Source organism: Diplotaxodon limnothrissa, linkage group LG5 (genome assembly GCF_057381915.1).
Source record: "Diplotaxodon limnothrissa isolate DT_005_m linkage group LG5, D_limnothrissa_male_GT1.1, whole genome shotgun sequence".
Lineage (NCBI taxonomy): Eukaryota > Metazoa > Chordata > Actinopteri > Cichliformes > Cichlidae > Diplotaxodon > Diplotaxodon limnothrissa.
The window spans coordinates 17955583-17977055 of record NC_140600.1 but is presented as its reverse complement, the minus strand read 5'-3'; the positions used below and the strand labels follow the sequence as shown (position 1 = coordinate 17977055).

The 21473-nt window shown below is 39.9% G+C and overlaps 2 protein-coding genes across 2 annotated transcripts in view; one reads left to right on the top strand and one right to left on the bottom strand.

The window, feature by feature from the left end:
- The first annotated feature begins 227 nt into the window (after nucleotides 1-227).
- Nucleotides 228-1816, top strand: il10 (interleukin 10). Its single transcript, XM_085353996.1, has 5 exons — nucleotides 228-416; nucleotides 576-635; nucleotides 734-898; nucleotides 1539-1601; nucleotides 1721-1816. Exons 1-5 carry the CDS (start codon nucleotides 252-254, stop codon nucleotides 1814-1816), a joined length of 549 nt encoding a protein of 182 aa, XP_085210122.1. The 5' UTR covers nucleotides 228-251.
- A 4540-nt stretch (nucleotides 1817-6356) lies between these two features.
- Nucleotides 6357-21473, bottom strand: part of mapkapk2a (MAPK activated protein kinase 2a) — a 36185-nt gene continuing 21068 nt past the window's right edge. The window contains exons 3-10 of the mRNA XM_085353995.1: nucleotides 14808-14872; nucleotides 14526-14605; nucleotides 14269-14395; nucleotides 14085-14160; nucleotides 13866-13990; nucleotides 9403-9488; nucleotides 9233-9313; nucleotides 6357-8236 (exon numbers count right to left, since the gene is read on the bottom strand). Coding sequence (XP_085210121.1) covers nucleotides 8093-8236; nucleotides 9233-9313; nucleotides 9403-9488; nucleotides 13866-13990; nucleotides 14085-14160; nucleotides 14269-14395; nucleotides 14526-14605; nucleotides 14808-14872 — 784 coding nt within the window. The 3' untranslated portion in view covers nucleotides 6357-8092. The remainder of the gene's footprint in view (nucleotides 8237-9232; nucleotides 9314-9402; nucleotides 9489-13865; nucleotides 13991-14084; nucleotides 14161-14268; nucleotides 14396-14525; nucleotides 14606-14807; nucleotides 14873-21473) is intronic.

The window sequence follows — 21473 nt, the reverse complement described above, 5'->3', positions numbered from 1 at the left end:
CCAAAAAAAAAAATCCCCTTCATGTATGAAGCATGTTTAACCATTTCTCTTCCAGTAAGTCTCCTCCCTCGCCAGATTTTGCTATAAATTAAAGCAACTGATGAGCTCTAGTATACACATTTTTCTCTTCTGAGCAATTCAGCAAGATCCAACAAAGCCTTTTGTGCAGCAGCAGCAGGAGCATCAGCATTTCTGTGGACCAGCTATTCTCTTCATTCCAGCCAGAACACTTCAGCATCTTATCCAGCAGAATGACTTCTCAGACCGTCCTCCTGTGCGTCCTGGCGCTCGCGTCTTTCTTCAGCTCTGCTTTGTGCTCTCCTATGTGCAACAACCGCTGCTGCCGTTTCGTGGAGGGCTTCCCCGTCAGGCTCAAGAAGCTCAGACAGGACTATTCACGGATCAGAGATTTCTACGTGAGTAAAAGCACGTTCTCTGCAGGCATTTTTGCAGCATCACCAGCCTTCCCCACAGCGGGGATGCTGCACTTTCTCACTTCTGCCTGTCAGCCTTTGTGGGTGCACGGGTGTCTCACGGCGCACTTACTATTTTTTTCTCCTTCGCTGTTTTTGCAGGAAGCAAACGATGACTTAGACTCAGCGCTGCTAGATCAGTCCGTCGAAGACTCCTTTAAGGTAAGATTCTCGAGGGGGAAAAAAACCCTCTCCACAAAAAGTTTAGGATTTGATAAGAAAAGCATGAAAATAACCACGCTGATGTTCTGCTCCATCAGAGCCCGTTTGCCTGTTACGCCATGAACAGCTTACTGGAATTTTACCTGGACACGGTTCTGCCGACAGCCATGGCCGGAGTGACTGAAGACACCAAGAACTTAAAGCCTCACGTGGAGTCCATACAAGAAATTTTCAATACCCTGAAGAGAGATGTCACCCAGTGTGTGAGTATCTGACACGTGTTAACTCCCACAGCAAAACAAACCGTGTAAATATTCACCTTGCGCTGCTTTAAGGTCACGAGTATCCTCTGTAGAATACGCAAGTGCATGCCTTAAACTACCATTCAGTGGCTTCATATGACTTTTTTGTTATGTTCGCTCAAGTCGTTAAAGATGGCAATAAAAAAAAAAGCCGAGCAGAATTCAATAAAACTATTTACAAGTAATCACTGCAAAGTATGTTTGGTCAGGTGGATAGGGTTTGGTTGATAAAATACACCTATAAATTGAGTTATATATTGATTTTGATTTTTACTTTAAATAGCCGTTTGACTTTGTGATCATCTGCAAGGAAGTTAGCTTCTACTCTGCATTTACAAATATCCAATTTCTTAATTCATTAAACCAAAAAATTTCCAAGTACCCTGCGACAGGTTGATTCGGGTTTAAGTGAGTGCTCACAGAACGAGTCTTAATACTGCATTAGTCATGTGATTTTTGAAATGCACAAGTGTGCATCTTCCAGATTATGCAAAAAGGGAAGAGAAGAGACTGAATGTTCCCGCCTTAAGGTTCTTTTCTTAATGTTGTCCGCATGCAGATCACCAGTAGTAACATCATGTCTCTTTTGCTCTTCTTACAGAGGAACTACTTCTCCTGCAAAAAACATTTCGACATCAACAATCTGAACTCTACTTACACTCAGGTGAGTGTCAAAGTCACACATGCAGTGAGGCAATATTTGTAATCCTGATTTCAAAAGAATATGCATGCCTATACTTTTTGCCATTTGTACTAAGTGAACCTGTCTTTGCTCATATGCAGATGGAGAGCAGAGGTCTATACAAGGCCATGGGAGAGCTGGACATATTGTTTAACTACTTTGAGACATACCTGGCTTCTAAACGACACAGACAATAACCTCTGCTGGAAGACCTCCTGACCTAAATCAAGATATGAAGCTCATCTCTGGGAGAAACAGAACTTTTACAAGTATTGACAGATGTGAATTTTTTGTATGGGACTTACTGAACTGTTGTCTTTATTTTTTATGAGACGTTATAACCAATTTGTCCTATGGACAATTTTCTGTTAGGATCCTTTTGAATCATTATCATGCTGTTTTTAAAAAAGGACACTTTGTTATAATAATATTACATTTGTTATAATTATTTATAAAGATGTTTCATTCTGTGTTTTTTATATTTATTGTGCCTTCTGTTAAATTGAAATAAATTACTTTAATAATATGACAGATGTCTCTTTAGAGTTGCTTTCACGATATGTAAAAGCTGCTATGTTTGCCATTAAAAGGAATAGAGCACTGAATACATCACATCCTGCAGTATACGTGAGGAACCATAGACTGCACTGTCAACATGCTGATGCACTAACCTCAAACGTGACCCATATACATCACTTACCAGCAGCAACACTGCTGTATCTTAACTTACCGTAACTCCAACTAGCCAGCCTCACCCTCAATGGCATATGCACACTTGCATGCATGCAAAAGTAATCTCACTTAGTCACACACATTTAGAACAAAACTGACAGGCAAACTAAAACCACTCTGTCACAATGAAGGGAGCACAAAGTCATGGGGAGCAATTGCAGATTTATTTTGGGGAGGGTGTGGTGAAAGCATCATACAACAGTCAATGATCTGAACTGCAAATAAAGAAGAAGAAACTGTACACAGACACCTGTGTACTGTAGTATCTTTGACTGTTTTTTTGAAAGTGAAGCATCTACAAAACAAACTCACAAGCATCAGTGAGGTTCCAGACCTGACTCAGGGCTGCACTGAAACTACTCCAGGACATTTCGTCAGTCACTTGCTGACTCAACGTGGGATGAATAGTATCAATTCAGCAATGACAGTACCTTGCAAAAAGATATCATTCATAACTTTGTTCTAACAGGGCATTGCTATTTTTTTGACCTGTGCAAAAAGCAGTTTGTCAGCAGTGTTGTGGTCAGTGCTTTTTTTATTTCGATTTTTTTAAAGATGCTTGCAGATTCACACTTCAGTCACCCCCCGCCCCCCAAAGAGCTCTGGAATCGGTTCCACGTAAACCGCTTAAGATCACATCTGGTTGTTATGTAATGAGTGGACTTTCAGACAGCAGTAGCTTCAAAGCAGGCTGAGAAAAACTGAAGAATCATTTTCACAAGTATCACGCTGGTACTCTTTTACACTAAATATTCACATCCACCTAAAGCATGGCATTGAGCAGAATGCAACATCTCTGAATATTGTACAGGCATGCTCACGAACAGCAGGTCACAATAAAGAAAGCAATTAAAATATCTGTTCCTTGGGCAAATGAAATACGGCTGTGTGGAATCTTTGAAAATTAAGTTTCATGGTGTTTTCAGTGAATAGAACATTTTCACAGATGCATGGGTGTCTGATTTTGTTGACGGAAATATAAACAAAAAAAGTCTTTCACTCATCTGTTTCATGGCTCACGTGTATAGGAAAGTAACAAACAGTGCACACAGACGCATATGTGTTCCGCACCCTGGAAAAAAAAAACATTTATTCAGAGGTTTCGGTACTCGATCACGAGGCAATTAATCAAAGGGAAGGTACCTCTTATAAGACTGGTTCTAAGGCTGCAAGTGCATATTGAAAGTTCAGTCAGTTTGCCGCTTCACTATATGGACAAAAACGGTCACCTTCACATTGCACCTACAGGAGGTTTTATGACATCCCATCCTACATCCGTAGGCAGAACACCTATGATGTCTTCCGCTCTTCTGGGAAGGCTTTCTATGACATTTTGGAATGTGTCTCTGGGAATGATTGCCCACCCCCCAACAGTGGTGTTGGACAAGAGGCTTGACTTGCAATTTCTGTTCAATATTTTCTCAGAGGTGATTTTGATGGGGTTAAGGGAGGTCAGGGTTCTGTACAGGCCAGTCAGATTATTCCACACCAAACTCGTACTTTTTTTTTTTTTTTAATTAATAGAAAAACAAAGTCTGTTTAGAAATCATGAAGCTATGTGAGGAAACAAAAGCATCTTCAAGAAGAAAAGGAAACAGCAGTCAGATGTCAAATAGACCAGCTATGATTCATTATTTTTAGAATAATTAAGATTCAGCATGTTTGCAAAGAATATTTCTACACACACATGCACCAAATTTAGATCCTTCAAAGACTGATACCCTTTAGATAGAAAGTGACAGACTCAATTATGAGTTATTAGTCCACCTTCTTGGCATGACACGATTAGTAAAAGGACACAGTGCATGACATGTCACTTTGTAGGCACAGTATGGATATTCTTCCTGGCAACCTTTCTGCATCGTTCACTGGAAAGACATCGGTGTGAGCTCTGATCATGTTGTGACGGATTTCACAAACACAATATTAAGAGCTGTTCCCCACACATTTTCAGCAAGTACCCAGTTGTGCAAAGGACATAACCATATTAGGTTATGTTCTGCAAATGACAAAAGTGCCACACAAAGCATGTGGTTGTCACAGTACGATCCTATTCTACTATAACTACTCACTGTATAACTGCATATAAGATGAATATCACAGTGTTTCATGGCAGAATATTAGCACAAAAACTGTTAATAATAACAATAACTATGACTTATTATTACTATTATTAATATTAATGAGGCATCTGATAGCTGCCAAATTCATTTTGTAGCACCACAATGAGCCTAAACATGCAGCCTCATTCACAGAGAACAATCTTGAAAAACAATCCAGCAACAGGTGGTCTGACTGCCATCAGCTCAGGTCTCAGTCTGAGAATTACAGAGGAGCCACTGAGAGCCTGAATTCATAAGCTGTTCTCCAAAATAATTTATTTATTAAAGCTTGAAACCAAGAAAAAAAAGCAGCTTTTCTTAAAAACAAAAAACAAAAACAAGTTCTTTGGGTAGCAACTGAGAAATCAAAAGCCATCCATTGTATTATTTCTAGAAAGGCCCCTCACTTTGCTTTCCAGTATTTATAACTTGCACTATACTAAATGTATAGTGACACTTCCTTGTGCAACTCAGCTTTAAAGATCAAGAAGCACACCTTTGTTACAGGGACCTAAAGAAAATTTTTCAGAAAAACGTAATCAAAGCAACCGCACTAACCACAACATGCACGCTGGGCTGTTCTTGACAGTAAGATGATGTGGATTTCCATCACATGTGAAAGATAAGCCACTGTACATGCTAAACTGACAACACAAGGATTCCATTTCATGTCTGGTTTACTCTGTGCTGCGGGTTTCTTGCTGAGGTAATGTGCCGCATCTACGGCTCTACTGTCTGCAGCAGGTCAAGTCAGAGCCGGCACGTACAAGAGGATGTGTGTTTGTGTGTGAGAATCAGGATGGCATGCCACTTCAAAGAACTCTGAGCTGTGTGTCACCAGCTCAGCTGAGAAGTCTCCATCCTCTACATTTCCCCACACCTTTTAAAAACAGTGAACACAACAATAACATATTGGAGGCCAACTTGCTGACAGTTTCCAGACCAGGAAAAATTATTTAATCACTTGTTTTTAAATTGATGAGGGGGGAAAAAAAACAAGCATCTAAACCAACTTCCTCTGATCGCATTTATCACAAATCACATCAGCTGCTGAGAATATTACTTTAGAAAACATGTACATATAGTGATGACATTTTACAATGCTGCTCATCTCTACCCACCCAGACCGCAGAAAGAGTCCGGGGACCCGTCTTTTGTGAAAAGCATGCCGAGTGGGCGCCCTAAGGTTCTGATGCATTTGTAGTGAGGGGTTGAATCTCCACAGGACTACTATTACAAGGGACTCCCCTGGGGCCCAATTTACCCCCTCTCTCACTTACCTGGCAGAGACACACGTTTTACAGAGATGACTGTGGGTTTCGTCACACTCAGAGCTGGAAGCTCAAAGTCTACAGTTGCCTTGCACCTGAACCATATGCACTAGCGGGAAACTGCTCTAAACACCCCACTGTTGGCAAATGTCTGTGTTGACTCAATGCCACTGTGCTGTTTTGCTACGCAAATGCGTATATTCCAGGAGTCACTCATTCTAGCAGGGATGATACAAACTGGTCACGAGTTGAGTCTGTGCACTTCGGCTGAAAGCCACAATTCCCAAATCGACACAAGAACCTGAATCATAACCGACAAGTGTTTCAGTTGAAAAATTCCCTGAATGTGGAGGCATAGGTCAAATATGAGGAAGATATTTTTTTTATTTTTATATATATATATATATATATATATATATATATATATATATATATATATATATATATATATATATATATATTCCCCCCCCCCCCCCCGTATTTATTGAATTTCATAAAATTTCAGTTATACAACAAAACAGACTTGAAGTGCAAGACTTTCAGTTTTACTTTGAGGGCACCGGAAAAGGGTTTTAGAGCTCAAAGTCTTGGCTTTGTGATGAGATCTTGAATCCATACTATACAGAAACACAGGCATTCACACACAGATCCTGTTTTTTTCTTTAAAAGAAGAGATAAGAGAAAGTTGGTGTTTTATGGTTGTTGTTTTTTTTAATCCAAAGCTGAAGCAGACAAATGTACGGGAGCTGAACAGATTCCAAGACACATCTGTGTTTCCACTACAAAAATGTGTTGAGAGGGACAAAAAATAAAAAAATAAACATTGTCACAAACATTTCATGAACATTTTTCCTGTAAGAAATTTCTAGGTGCGATATGACAAGTAAAGTGGAAGTGATCTTACAAAGTGAAGTGGCCTAAACTGACAAAATTATACAATAATATTCCCATGATTCCCAAAGTGAGCTGGGAAGTGTCCTGTTGCATTAACAAAACACTACAGAAGGAGAGACCATTATACTTTCTCTGAATGTGATGACAGCTTGCTGGTGGTAAATCAGACTGTGCACAAGGATGAGGAGCAGCTACTACGTACTTTCTAACCTATCAGTTTCCGAGGAATTGTGAAGAACTGACAGATGATAATGGAACTGCACTAGATTAGTCAAGTTGAGTATATCCTGACTAACCCTGGTGCAACCAACAGTAACTGGAAATGACCAGTGTGCCCTCTGTACTCCCAAGGGGATGCTACTGCTTACATAAAACACGGGAACACTCCCTACAGTTGCTCAACATCTCTTCAACACATGTACAAACAGAAATCACTCGTAATTTGATGACAAAAAACATCTGCATAGCATTAACCTGAAATATAATCTGGCAACGTTTTAAATTCTGAAGCAAAACATTGGTAAAAGCTTGAACAAAATGGTAAGTTTGAGTTAAAAGCCATTTGCTGATTTAGCAGTACTCATTAAGGCCTATGCTAAAACGTTTATAGAATTCATAAAAAGTACAGTATAGGCTGCCTCCAACTCTCCTATGAGCTACATGCAGGAGAAAGACGGGCCAGTTTCTGTATTTTAATCTGGCTTCCCTCTCTGCCCTAAAATTGTGTACCTGAAAAACAAGCGTAGATAAAGATAGGAGAGAGGGGCCACGAGTGAGGTGCTCTGTCAGAACGGCCCCTGTGTGAGTGCATAGGCCTGTGTTCAACATTCACAAAGACAAACTGAACCTGACACACACTCCGAGTCCCGGGAATCAGCAGCTTACTTCTAGCTGATTCCAACAATCGAGGACAGAGTCTTTACATTCCACTTGTCAGTTCAAAATACATCTGCTTATTTTGCATGTAAGAAAAACTAAACCTTCCCTTGTGTGTCTGTGTTTTTTTGTTTTTTCATTTTTGGGATTTAGCCATCAGAGTTAACATTCAAAGGTTTGGGGCTTGAGCTGGAGCAGGCTTGTGGGGGGGTGTAAAATCACTACTGCTAATGCTAAGGCGTACATCTCCTATTCCAACATTCGAGCCCCTGTGAGTACACAACCTGATATTTAGGAAAGAAGAGGCAAGAGGATGTGTCAGTTCCCCATTCTCCCCTTTTCTAAATTTCATAATCTCTTCAGTGGTGTAAAAACACAGATCAACATCCCCTCTGCTGTTGCAGAGCGATGAGTTGTTAAAATGGTAGAGTAATAAAAACAAACACTCTTACAAAACATTACAATTTGTCATGAAAAATAAAACACTGAGAAAAAAAAAAGAAAGAAAAATCCATGCAACCCGACTCACGTGTCGACAACTTATTGCTTCCTTTTCACAACCTGTGTTTGTATGTGAAGGCAGGCATGCATGCATCTTTCAGTGAGCAGCAGGTGTAGCCACGGCGTTATTTGCCTTCTTCCTCCTTTTCATTAGCAGTGGATTGGTCGAGTCCTCGATGGTCTTAATTCTGATTTGCTCGTAGTCGACCCTCATTGTTGCCAAGGCACTAGTCATTTCTTCCTGTTAAATTGAGAAACAAAACAAGGCCATTAGTTTTATTTACTTATCAAAATCTGTGGTTTTAATGGATGGGAGACATACATTTAAACTATTTGGTTTATCAAATAAGCAAAGCAGGTGCCAGAGCCTGGCATGCACTTGATGTGAAGCTACTACTGGGAGTTTTTAATTTTTAAATCCAACACAGACAAAATACCCTCACACCAGATTTTGATATTTAATCCATTCAAATTACCAGAGACCAACAAGCTACTGATAACTTCATCTGTTTTACTTGGTGAGCCTGTTGCAAACACACTCAAGTAGAAATAATAGATTAATAAACAAAAATCATGACATGATTCCAAAAGTTGATTTGTTTTTCCTTTTAGGTAGACTACTTGTTTTCCACACACTGCCCTAGATCCACACGCTGGGTTGGTAAAGCTGCTCAGTCTCAATGACAACATTGCAATTTTTTTCCTTGTTAAAGTTTCCGTTCACATGAATGAAAACTAATGTGATTAATATAACTATTTTCACCAGACACTGTGTTAGAGGAAGAGAAGAAGAAAAAAAAAAATACAGTTCCGCTGAAGCTTGTGGTTACACCGGTTCAGGTAGCACAGATGTTCCAGTATATTAGCTGCAAGCATTCCCAGTACAGCACATCAAGTACTCATTTGTTTTTGCTTACACAAGAAACTTGCAGTTTGTGTTTTCAGATTCATAAATAAATGACGAAAAAATACAACTTTCCATGTTTAATTCTGGATTCTGATATCCATGAGCTATTTAAAATGTTTGCTTGGAACACAATTTATTTTTGCACGGAAACCCCCCCCCCCCCCCAAAGAACTCTTAAATGTAAATGGATTTTTGCAATTATCAAACAACTGAAACCGCAACAGGTAGTAGGTGTCAACTTTCACATTAAGTAATTTTTCTATTTGACTATTTGTCACCATAAAAGCTGACAACATATGGATGGTGCAACGATAAGCAGGCATCTTTTACCTTGACTTCCTCCCATGCGTCCTTCTCTTCCATCAGAACCCGGCTGGTGTGAAGGGGGGTCTGGGGAACCTCCATTGATTGCTTTAGGATGACACACAGGGGGGTAAATAAAAGATCAAATAAATAAAATTTAGTAAGCTGTTTAAGCAGAAGTTAACTTGCGTGCTTACATTGATCCAGGGATGATTCATGAACTCTGTGATGGTCAACCTTTGGGTGGGCTCAGTCTTTAGAAGAGTCATAATCAGCTGTTTCGCTGCAAAAAAATTTTTATTATATTAATAAAAAATAAAAGAGACATTTGTATGAAATCACCCTTTGTATGTATTTACAAATCTGATTTAAGGAAATGAATCAAAAATAATGTTTTGTAGACAATTATGTCAGAGTGAAGTTGACTCTTAAAATCCAAAATAACTCTTTGAGTAATGTGATCTCAGCAACCTTTGACTTTCAAACCTAATTAGCATTTTGAATGTCTGTTTGTTCCAGATGTAATGATATAATAACAGTTCAGGGAGAGTCCATAGTATCCCATATTTGAAAACTTTTCCAAATTATTCATGTTCTTAACCAGGCCACGCCCTGGACAAGTCACCAGTCCAAATGGTTAATTTAAGATCACCAATAACTTGTGTCAGCAAGCCAGAGTGCCCAGAGATGACATGCAAACTCCACACAGCAACGACCCAGGCAACCACAAGGTTCAAATCTTTTTAATGTGGTACAATAGTGCTAAGCACCTCTGTCGCCTATTTCCTAAATTAGGTTATGTGAATTGAGAAAAAAAAAAAGTGTGTAAGATTTGGTATGATGGTAATACTTTGGCTGCCTTAACCAAAACACTGTAAACACTAGAGCTCATCTTTCTTTGATATACTGCTTTGTCTGTTTTGTGGTTAAAAAGAAAAAAACCCACTCTGAAGTAGACGACTTTATCAGCAGTAAATACTGCACTGCTTCTTGAGTAATGCATTACAGTAAGTACAACCCATCAGTCGACAACTTCCACAAAAACTAGAGTCATTTTACAAGGTATAGAGAGCAACACCAGCTTGCATTTTCTCTTTTAAACAAAAATCCATCACAGAATAAATGCATCACTTTCAATTGCAGAAAATGTGAACGACAGTAAAGGATGTGAAACACATCAAGTTTCTAATTTTTGATAATAAAGTAAAGACCAGTCTGACTGTCATATTTAGGTGAAATCTTTTATAAAGACTTGAAAGTGATACCATTATGAAATTTCTTGTTTAGAAATAAGGCACCTCCATAGTTCCATTTTACATATAGATACACCACCAGTCACAAGTGTGGACACAGTCTCATTTAATGTTTTTTCTTCTTCTTTACTTTTACTACTTTCTACAGTAGATACATACTGAAGACATCAAATATATGAAACAAAATACATGGAATTTTGTAACAAAGAAACCATTGTTGAATAACTTTTAGTTTAGATTCCTGAAAATAGCGACCCTTTGCTTTGTTGACAGTGCTACAAACTCTTGGCCTTCTCTCAATGAGCTTTATGATGTTGTCACGTGAAATGGTTTTCACTAGGGCTGCCACAAACGATTATTTTGATAGTCGACTAGTCACCGATTATTTTTGCGATTAGTCGACTAATCAGATCATCATCCATTGGACGTACAGCGTACAGCTTATTGCACCAGCAGCATCTGGTCTTATATAACTATCATTAGCTTACAGCTTGAAGTGTTTGTGCTAACTAAAAATAAAGACAAGATGGTAGTTTATTAATTTTTAATGAAATTTGCAGATTGTTTCGGTGAAGTTTAATAAACTCCTTGCTTTCTAAAATATAACAGGACACCGGAGTATATTCTCCAGCGTCTCACACTTCTGATAATCAGCTGTCTGCTTGACAGTTTTAGCTGTGCAAAAACTATAACTTTAATCTCAGCCAAACCGATTTACTCAGGAACAAATAAAATACTAAAGAAAGCCAAACAATAACATTTTTAAGTTATCTAAGTGACTTATATATATATGTTTAACCTGACTAGCGAAAGACGGCGGTGGGTTTGAAAACGATTTGCCGGGAGTCCGGTGTTCTCACGGCTCTAGTTAGCCTTGCCCCCGCCTAGCTAACGAGCTAGTGGGTAACAGACGTCTCCGAAAACGTCGGAGCGCTTTTGAAAATATGTGGTGTCCTGATAAACTGAGCAGATATTTGAGGTTTACACAGCTACATTCTCGCCTGAAAATATGTTAAACGTTTATTTTGTGACCCAGAAAGAATAATAAGAGTAAAGTTAAAACTAACTAGCTGCCGCCATTGTTGACAACTGCGCTGGGCTGCGCTATGAATTCTGGGACACAGCTTCTTCTTCTTCGGGGATTAACGGCAGCTGGCATCCTTGTACATGCAGTGCTGCCATCTTCTGTTTCAGTCCGTTATTACACTCTTAAATCCTACTACTCATTCCTGCGTCCTTTGTGATCTTACAAAGCTTCAAACGATGCGTCGACTATTAAATTAGTCGTCGACGATTTTAATAGTCGACATAATCGTGACTAGTCGACTAATCGTGGCAGCCCTAGTTTTCACTTCACGTGTGCCTTGTCGGGGTTCTTGCCTTCTTAATGGGCTCGAGAACCTCAGCTGTGTTGCGCAGTCAAGGTTTGTACACAGCTGACAGCCCTATTTGACAACTGTTAGAATTCATATTAAGAACCAATCAGCTACGTAAAGACAGTCAATCATTACTTAAAGAACTGAAGGTCAGTCAGTCTGGAAAAATGCTACAATTTTGAATGTGTCCCTAAGTGCAGTCGCAAAAACCATCAAATGCTAGAGTGAAAGTGGCTCGCATGAGGAGCGCTCCAGGAAAGGAAGACCAAGGGTCACCTCTGCTGCTAAATAAAGTCGTCCGAGTCACCAGCCTCAGAAATTCCAAGTTAACAGCACCTCAAACTAGAGCCCAGATAAATGCACAGAGTTCCAGTAGCAGACATACCTCTACATTAACTGTTTAGAGGAGACTGTGCGAATACGGGAATTAATGGTCAAGAAACTACTAAAAAAAAGCAACAAGCAGAAGAGATTTGTTTGGGCCAAGAAACAAAAGGAATGGACATTAGACCAGTGGAAATCCATGCTTTAGTCCAAATTTGATATCTTTGGATCTACTTGCCATGTCTTTGTGTGACACAGAAAAGGTGAATGGATGTCTCTACATCCATGGTTCCCACCGTGAAGCATGAAGGAGGTGGTGTGATGGTGGGGTGATGGTGGGGGTTCTCTGCTGGTGACACTGTTGGGGATTTATTCAAAAGTGAAGGCACACACGGAAGCAGCATGGCTACCACTGCATCCTCCAGCAACATGCCATCACACCGGGTTTGCGTTTAGTAGGACCATTGTAACATGGTAGACTAATGTGCCTGTGTTAATTCAGCTCCATATTATTGTGTGAAGTTGCACTGGGTTGGGAGTGGTTTTGTGTGTGTGTGTGTGTGTCACATTTTTGGTGAGCCAATGGCTGGAATGGGGTTGGACTAATTAGAGGCAGGTGTACTTGATTGCACTGATACACTGGTCAACTTATAGCCCACACTACAAACACTGCTGTGTCGTTTTGTCTCTCTGTGCAGGTATGTAATGTGATGAAATCAGATATGTTTGGGATGGATGGATTTTGTGCTATGAATTCTATAGTGAAAGTGTCGTTTTGTCTCTCTGTGCAGGCCAGGGCCTATTATATGCCACAGCCTAAAGGTAGCAGAGTTGCAGAGGCTGGAGTGACCACTGGCTATATGCTTGCAGGGTGGTGGGTCTCCAAGGACAACTTCTAACCCTGTTACAGGCAACACGTGGAGTGCAACTGGCCATGTGGCATAGCTGGCTCTGGCCTTGGGACTGTGTGTTTTTTATATAATTCATAAATGGGACACTGGACTGTTTTATCTTTTATCTCTTGATATATTTTTTTGTCAATAAATTATCTTTTAGAATTTTATTGACTGTCATCTTTTTGCCCACGACAGAGACGGTTGGTCAGACCTAGAATCTTTCTTTGGGTGTGTTACACCATCATTTATTTTTCAACAGGACAATGACCCCAAACACACCTTCAGGCAGTGTAAGGGCTATCAGAAGGAGAGTGATGGAGTGCTGCGCCAAAAGGCCTGGCTAGAAAGTCACCTGACCTAAACCCAATTGAGATGGTTTGGGATAAGATGGACCACAAAGTGAAGGGAAAAAGGCCAACAAGTGCTCAGCATATCTGGGAACTCCTTCAAGACTGTTGGAAAACCATTTCAGGCGACGACCTCATGAAGCTCATCGAGAGAATGCCAAGAGGTGTGCAAAGCAGTAATCAAAGCGAAGGGTGCATATTTTCAATAATGTAAAATATAAAACATGTTTTGAGTTATTTCACATTTTTGTGTTCACTACAGAATTCCATATGTATTCATTCATAGTTTTGATACTTTCAGTCAGATTCTACAATGTAAATAGTCATGAAAATAAAGAAAAACCATTTAATGATATGGTGTGTCCAAACCTTTGACTGGTAGAGGAAATATTACAAGTCAATATAAAGTTTAAAAAAAATTAGTTTCGACATTGCATTAACAAAGTCTATTTTTATGATCTTACCTTCCTCTGATACATCACACCATTCAGGGTTGGGAAACTCATATTGACCATTTCTGATCCTCTTCTTCATCCCAGGAGAGATGGCTAGACCATGGTTAGAATAAAACGGAGGATATCCACACAGCCTGTGGAAGGTGTAAAACATCATTATATGCTTCCGTATTGAATGTGACATCTATAACAAAAGGATTAGAGGGAGGAAAAAAAACAAGAACTTACAAGATATACATAATGACACCCAACGACCACATGTCACATGACTTGTCATATTTCTCTGGGCCGAGAACCTCTGGAGCTGTATGCCATAAGGAAGAAAAGAAGGAAAAGGCAAGAGAGGGATGTTTTTAACTAGTTGTCAATGAGAGCAGCTGTAATGTAGTAATAAACACAAACAGGTTCTTACCAACATAGTAGGGCGTGTAGCAAGGAGTAGCTAAAGAGTTAAGTGAGGTGGTCTCCTTGGCAAAACCAAAGTCTGTGAGCTTGAGCAGGGCACGGGGTCTCTTTGAGGAATACAGTAAATTCTCTGGCTGCAGGGAGTATTCAGGAATCCAGCATAAAGATAAGATTACAACATTAGTAACTTTAAGTCATCCTCAGTTTAAAGAAAAGTTTATTTCTTATGAATAAGTATGATAAGGCAATGCAAAGAGCACGTACCTTGACATCTCTGTGGGCGATGTTGATTGCGTGTAGAAATTGTATAGCCTCACCTATGCTCTTCATGATGTGAGAAGCCTCTGAAGTGATGAGACAGTTCAGTTTTTTAACAGATTTTAAGTGACTGTGTCAGCAAATGTCAAGCGTCACAAATGGAGACTGAATGTATTTAGCTGGTATCAGAGTGCATATGTCTTTATGATTAATCAAATCTTCTACATAATCACATCATAAAGCATAGTAAGAAATGCTGGGATTTTTAGGGCAATATAGGTTTATTACCCCTCTCTGTGAAGGCCTGGTCTCCTCTGGACTGGATTCGATTAAAAAGCTCGCCACCATCCATGCTAAAAAAGAAAAAAAGAAAAAAAGGCCTTATGTCAGTAAATACACGTGCTTTACAGTCTTCTATGTTTGATTCCAGGTTATTGCATGTACAGCGTGATACCCTACCAGATGTCCAAACAAACAATTATGGTGGCTTGTTGCAATGATACCAATAGAGACAGAGGAAATTGCTCTCACTGGGACAAAATTAAAATGAGAGAAAAACTCTGGTAAATTAACTGCAGTGCGAAAACACATTAAAACACATGTCCTCTGAAACGTGTGTGTGTGTGTGTGTGGTGGGGGGGGTAGCACAAAAGCTAAAATAGCTGTCAGGATGTGGGGTTTGGTGTGTGCCCTAGTTGTAGGAAATACAGCACACCATTCAAGCCGTTTCAAAGCAAAGAGGATGCTCTCTTCCTCTGCCTTGTAGAGGTGGTCTGCGGTCTGTTGGTTGACCAACAAAAGTGTGCGAAACCAATAAAATGACTTTTTCTCACACCTTTTGCAAACTAATCTAATCCGCCATCTGTAAGGTATTTAAATCTTACAGTTACTTCCTTCTTCCATGAATGTAACTAGTTCATCTTGTATACCACAAAGTGTGCATGGCAACAATTCAAATTTGCATGTTTTTTTTTAAGTTAGTTCAAGTAAATTTACGATAAAAATTACTACTATTTTACTGGCAATCTACTAGGTCCAGCTAGAGTCTGTGAAAGACAGAAGTAGGTTGCTATGGTCTTTTACACACTTCTAGTATGACTAACAGACAGATTGCTGGTTGATTGATCTTCTGCTTCCCTGTGTTGCGCAAATGTTAAAGACTGCTCTAAAAAGAATGTTAATGTGTTCAACGTAGCTGATAAACTAGGTCTTTAAATGCCCCCTTTCGTTCCAAAAACGTGTTATGCAGAGTACTTTTATGTATGAACCATCTTGAAAGTATCTATATTTATACTGTAGTCAGATTTAGTAAAATACTGCTTACACATCCATGGCCCCTCATCACATTATGATAACACACAGGAACACCCCACACTATGTATTACCAATGAGGCGCAGACATATGCATGTGAAAAGACTTGAAGAAAAGGTCGATGTAAGCAGATGCTGACCACTGGTAAACTAATGAATGTTAGCCTGAATTTAAATGAGTATGAGAAACTCGCACTTAGCATGCTTGATGTTAAGTTTCATTTAATCTCATTGCACACGGTATGACTGTGAGAGTTTCAGGTAGAATCATCAACGTCAATTTTGTATCCGAGTGTGTCTAATGGTATATGGCAGTGTGCGTATGTATAGCAAGCAAGCAAGATCCGGGGACGCCACGGGACAGGGCTTCTAAACCACAGCACACTTCGAACTTCTTTAAATTAATCATTCACATTTTGCATACTGAAAAATGGGCAGCAGTTTGATTGAACTCATTTTGATTAAAAAAAAAAAAAAGTGTGAGAGATCAACATGTTAAACTGCCAGTTCTGAGGTGATCCAGCCATTATTCAAACTTATCTTATACTTTTGCACTGCAAGCAGTAGGGTTCATCAATGTAAATGAATCTATTGAAGCATCTGTTCTGCTGAGAATTCACACTTCTTTTAATATTTTCAAAAGCTCAGAGGAATTGCACACATTTTACACCATAACAGCAGCAAACTGTAACACACTTGTTAAGCTACAGTCTTTCACATGTACATGTGGAGGGTACAGTGTTATAAAACTGGATTTTTAAAGCTGATTTTCTCAATGAATATATCATAAAGGCAAGTTTGTATTTGCTCTAAGGATCTAAAACTCTAATAACAGAGTGTAATACTAAGAACAAAGTTTCTATCAATCAGGAGTGGTAGTAGCAACTGTGGTTAGCACTCTGAAATTAAAGAAATCCCATAACCACAATGCCATACGGTTCAAACCACCAAGTTTGTGCTGAAGGTTGTACAAATAACATGTTTATCCAGCAGTCCCAGACAGACTTCCGCTTCCAGTTTGTCATGCAGGAGAGATGACCAGCACCGAATTTCCAAAATTATGTTGCGGACCTGACATATTCACATGTTGGGTTTTTACACAACATGGGAGAAAACAAAAATGTAGGTCATCACACTGACTCAGTTACTCAGCGTATCTAGAAAAGAGAAATGCCTGACTATGTTTCTCTCTGTCCACAGGTGATTTTCTAGGAATCATTTTAGCTTCATCAGAAAACTTCATTGGCGTTTCATGCCTAGCACATTTTCTCAAGGAAATGAGTCATCAGCGGCGCCATTTTTTCGCATGTCAGTGTGTAAGCAGATCGGTCCACTAACGCCGACGACTACAAATTGAAACCGCAAACCTAATGAGTGCACGTGTTTGAAGTTGGTAGTGGGGGATGGGGGAAGGGTGGTTTAAAATGCTTCAAGTGGAACTACAAAAGCAAGGAAATTGTACCAATGTCATTTAGAAGAAATGGGTCATTTCAAAGGTTGTACACAAGTGATTTACAATAACTAACCTGGCAGAAATTTGCTTAGAGCAACAGAGAGGTCGAGATGAGTATCACTTCACCTTTGTTCTAGGTAATCTTACCTTACCTACCTTACCAATTCTAGAAACTGAAAACTATATAACAAATGAAAATTTCACTCGATTTATGGTTTGGCATAATAGCCCATAGACGAGAAATACTTAAAGATGAGTGGGCTTATGTATTTTAAAACAAAGATAAATTTACGTTTAGGATTAAAGAAAACAAGCTGCTCACCAACACTTTGATTGTTCCCAACAAATCCTGTCAATCCTGTTACATATCGAACACATTGTTATCACTCTAATTTAAGCTTGCTTACAACCTTCTGAAAAGTTTATATTTCCCCCCGCCATTTAAGCGTTTTTTAATGAAGACATAATAAAGAAGAAAGTATCATTAATGAAAAATGTAATCCATAAGTAATAAAGTATTAAGTTTAATTTATCTCTACCTAATCCTCAGTTTTGCATTTGAGCACAATGGCAGGTACCGACTGTGTCCAGGTCTGGGTCAGCCCTTTTGCATTCAATACAATACTCTACTTAAATACTAGAAGTTCCTCCAAACTTTGAGCTTGATTTGTGCTTACATTAGGGCCGGGCGATAATTTGAAGCATGTGCGGTAACGATATATATCACGATATATTCTTTTCTTCTGTATAACGTATTTTCCACACTATAAGGCACACTTAAAATCCTTTAATTTTCTCAAAAATCGAGAGTGTGCCTTATGTATGAATTCTGGTTGTGCTTACTGACCTCGAACCGATTTTGGCGTGCAGAAATCTGTTAAAAAAATGTTTTAGTACAACTTTGGTAAGCTGCACAGCTTGATGGATTGTCAGAACATTGCGGCTGCCGTAGTGAGGAGCTTCGCGGAGTAATCTGGGTCCAAAACTCCGTCCCTTCAGATCCCAAAGTCAAATGAACACTGAAAGTTAAAAACGGTCTAAATTCTTTCATCTTTAATAAAATCATCAGCGTTGCTGCTTTAACAGGTGTAACAATTAAGTTTAACATCCAGGCATCCATGAAAACAATATTTATTAAATTTAACGGAGTTACAAGTTAACAGGAAGTTAGCTCGCTAGTTTCCACCTAAACCTGACAGACCATGTTCTGACTGAGAGATTTTTGAAACTAATTAAAAAGGTACAGCTCTGCTACCACGTCCAACATAAATGAAGACAGAAAACTAAACAGCAGTGGTGTTTGCAGGGTTACTGAAGCTGGACTACCTGGTATATAATGTTGTGCTACGTGATTGCTAGCGACACAGCTATGTTAGCATAACATTAGCACAGTGAAGCTGGAGGATGAACGCCAACTTTTTTTCCCCCACTCGATAAAAGTTAACGTGAGGGATTCTGGTGGTTAGGGACAAATGCAATCGCATAGCAGGATGCTATACACGGGGCAAACTTCAGTCAGGAGAACAACTGAGATTATTCATCCACAATACGAGGTTAGTTATTAATATACTGCAACAACATGGGAAAGAACAGCTGCGAGAAAATTCAACATTAATGAATCAATGTTACGGAAGTGGAGGAAGCGCAGTTTTTGGCTTTCCCCATATTTCAAAAGTGCTTCATCACTTTGCTATGACTGTCGCCCGGCATAATTTGCAGATGATAATGGTTGTAGCTGCTGCGATGCTTTCGACCAAAACAGGTGCAGCTTGATGACATCATCAACACGCGCTATCGCGGTATAGTCAAAATCTCTATCGTTGGCCAAATTTATATAGTTTCTATCGTATATCGTTTATATTGCCCACCCCTAGCTTACAGTGGGGCAAAAAAGTATTTAGTCAGCCACCGGTTGTGCAAGTTCCCCCACCTAAAATGATGACAGAGGTCAGTAATTTGCACCAGAGGAACACTTCAACTGTGAGAGACAGAATGTGAAAAAAAAATCCATGAATCCACATGGTAGGATTTGTAAAGAATTTATTCGTAAATCAGGGTGGAAAATAAGTATTTGGTCAATAACAAAAATACAACTCAATACTTTGTAACATAACCTTTGTTGGCAATAACAGAGGTCAAACGTTTACTATAGGTCTTTACCAGGTTTGCACACACAGTAGCTGGTATTTTGGCCCATTCCTCCATGCAGATCTTCTCGAGAGCAGTGATGTTTTGGGGCTGTCGCCGAGCAACACGGACTTTCAACTCCCGCCACAGATTTTCTATGGGGTTGAGGTCTGGAGACTGGCTAGGCCACTCCAGGACTTTCAAATGCTTCTTACGGAGCCACTCCTTTGTTGCCCGGGCGGTGTGTTTTGGATCATTGTCATGTTGGAAGACCCAGCCTCGTTTCATCTTCAAAGTTCTCACTGATGGAAGGAGGTTTTGGCTCAAAATCTCACGATACATGGCCCCATTCATTCTGTCCTTAACACGGATCAGTCGTCCTGTCCCCTTGGCAGAAAAACAGCCCCATAGCATGATGTTTCCACCCCCATGCTTCACAGTAGGTATGGTGTTCTTGGGATGCAACTCAGTATTCTTCTTCCTCCAAACACGACGAGTTGAGTTTATACCAAAAAGTTCTACTTTGGTTTCATCTGACCACATGACATTCTCCCAATCCTCTGCTGTATCATCCATGTGCTCTCTGGCAAACCTCAGACGGGCCTGGACATGCACTGGCTTCAGCAGCGGAACACGTCTGGCACTGCGGGATTTGATTCCCTGCCGTTGTAGTGTGTTACTGATGGTGACCTCTGTTACTTTGGTCCCAGCTCTCTGCAGGTCATTCACCAGGTCCCCCCGTGTGGTTCTGGGATCTTTGCTCACCGTTCTCATGATCATTTTGACCCCACGGGATGAGATCTTGCGTGGAGCCCCAGATCGAGGGAGATTATCAGTGGTCTTGTATGTCTTCCATTTTCTCATGATTGCTCCCACAGTTGATTTTTTCACACCAAGCTGCTTGCCTATTGTAGATTCACTCTTCCCAGTCTGGTGCAGGTCTACAATACTTTTCCTGGTGTCCTTCGAAAGCTCTTTGGTCTTGGCCATGGCGGAGTTTGGAGTCTGACTGTTTGAGGCTGTGGACAGGTGTCTTTTATACAGATGATGAGTTCAAACAGGTGCCATTCATACAGGTAACGAGTGGGGGACAGAAAAGCTTCTTACAGAAGACGTTACAGGTCTGTGAGAGCCAGAGATTTTCCTTGTTTGAGGTGACCAAATACTTATTTTCCACCCTGATTTACGAATAAATTCTTTACAAATCCTACCATGTGAATTCATGGATTTTTTTTTCCACATTCTGTCTCTCACGGTTGAAGTGTACCTCTGGTGCAAATTACTGACCTCTGTCATCATTTTAAGTGGGGGAACTTGCACAATCGGTGGCTGACTAAATACTTTTTTGCCCCACTGTATATTGTTTTTTCTTCACAGTTCAGTCTTTTAGGTTATGATCTAATTGTTCTTCAGAAAAAGGTAAGTGCATTCAGAGTGCATCAGGAAGTTACCTTTCTTCCATGATCAGTGAAAGTGGTAAATATGCTTGCCTACTGGTCTGCATGCAGCTAGCTAGCTAGCCAGCACCAAAGATCCTTATTCAAAGTAATATGCAGAGAATGTATGACTATGTCAAGTGGTTAGATGCTCATTCTGCATGGTCGGGCAGGTCGAGGGGGAAGCAAGTCGACTGGGAAATGCATGGGTTCTTCCACCTGACGATTTTGATTTTGACTCTGAAGGGGAAGCCCCCCCCACCAAAAAAAAAGTATCCAGAGAGTTAACACGTTTTCCAGCTCTTAGCCAGAGCACTATCAAATTCAAATCGAATTACTGCCCTGTTGCAGTCTTCTGAAAAGCTACAGTAAAACCCATCAATACCTGTTTGTTTGTCTGTGTGCACCAAGTTCAACAGTTTCTTGTACACTTGTGCATACAATGACGATCATCTAATCTTAGCTGGCATCATGCTTGCATCTTTAGCAGTAATAACATAATTTTCTGCATGACTCCAGTCTTACAGAAAACAATTCAGTATGATATTGAGGAACACATTGTTGTTGAGGAACGTCTTTACAAGGTTGCTTCAGTTCATTGAGGTTTGTGGGTATTGTGTTTATGCA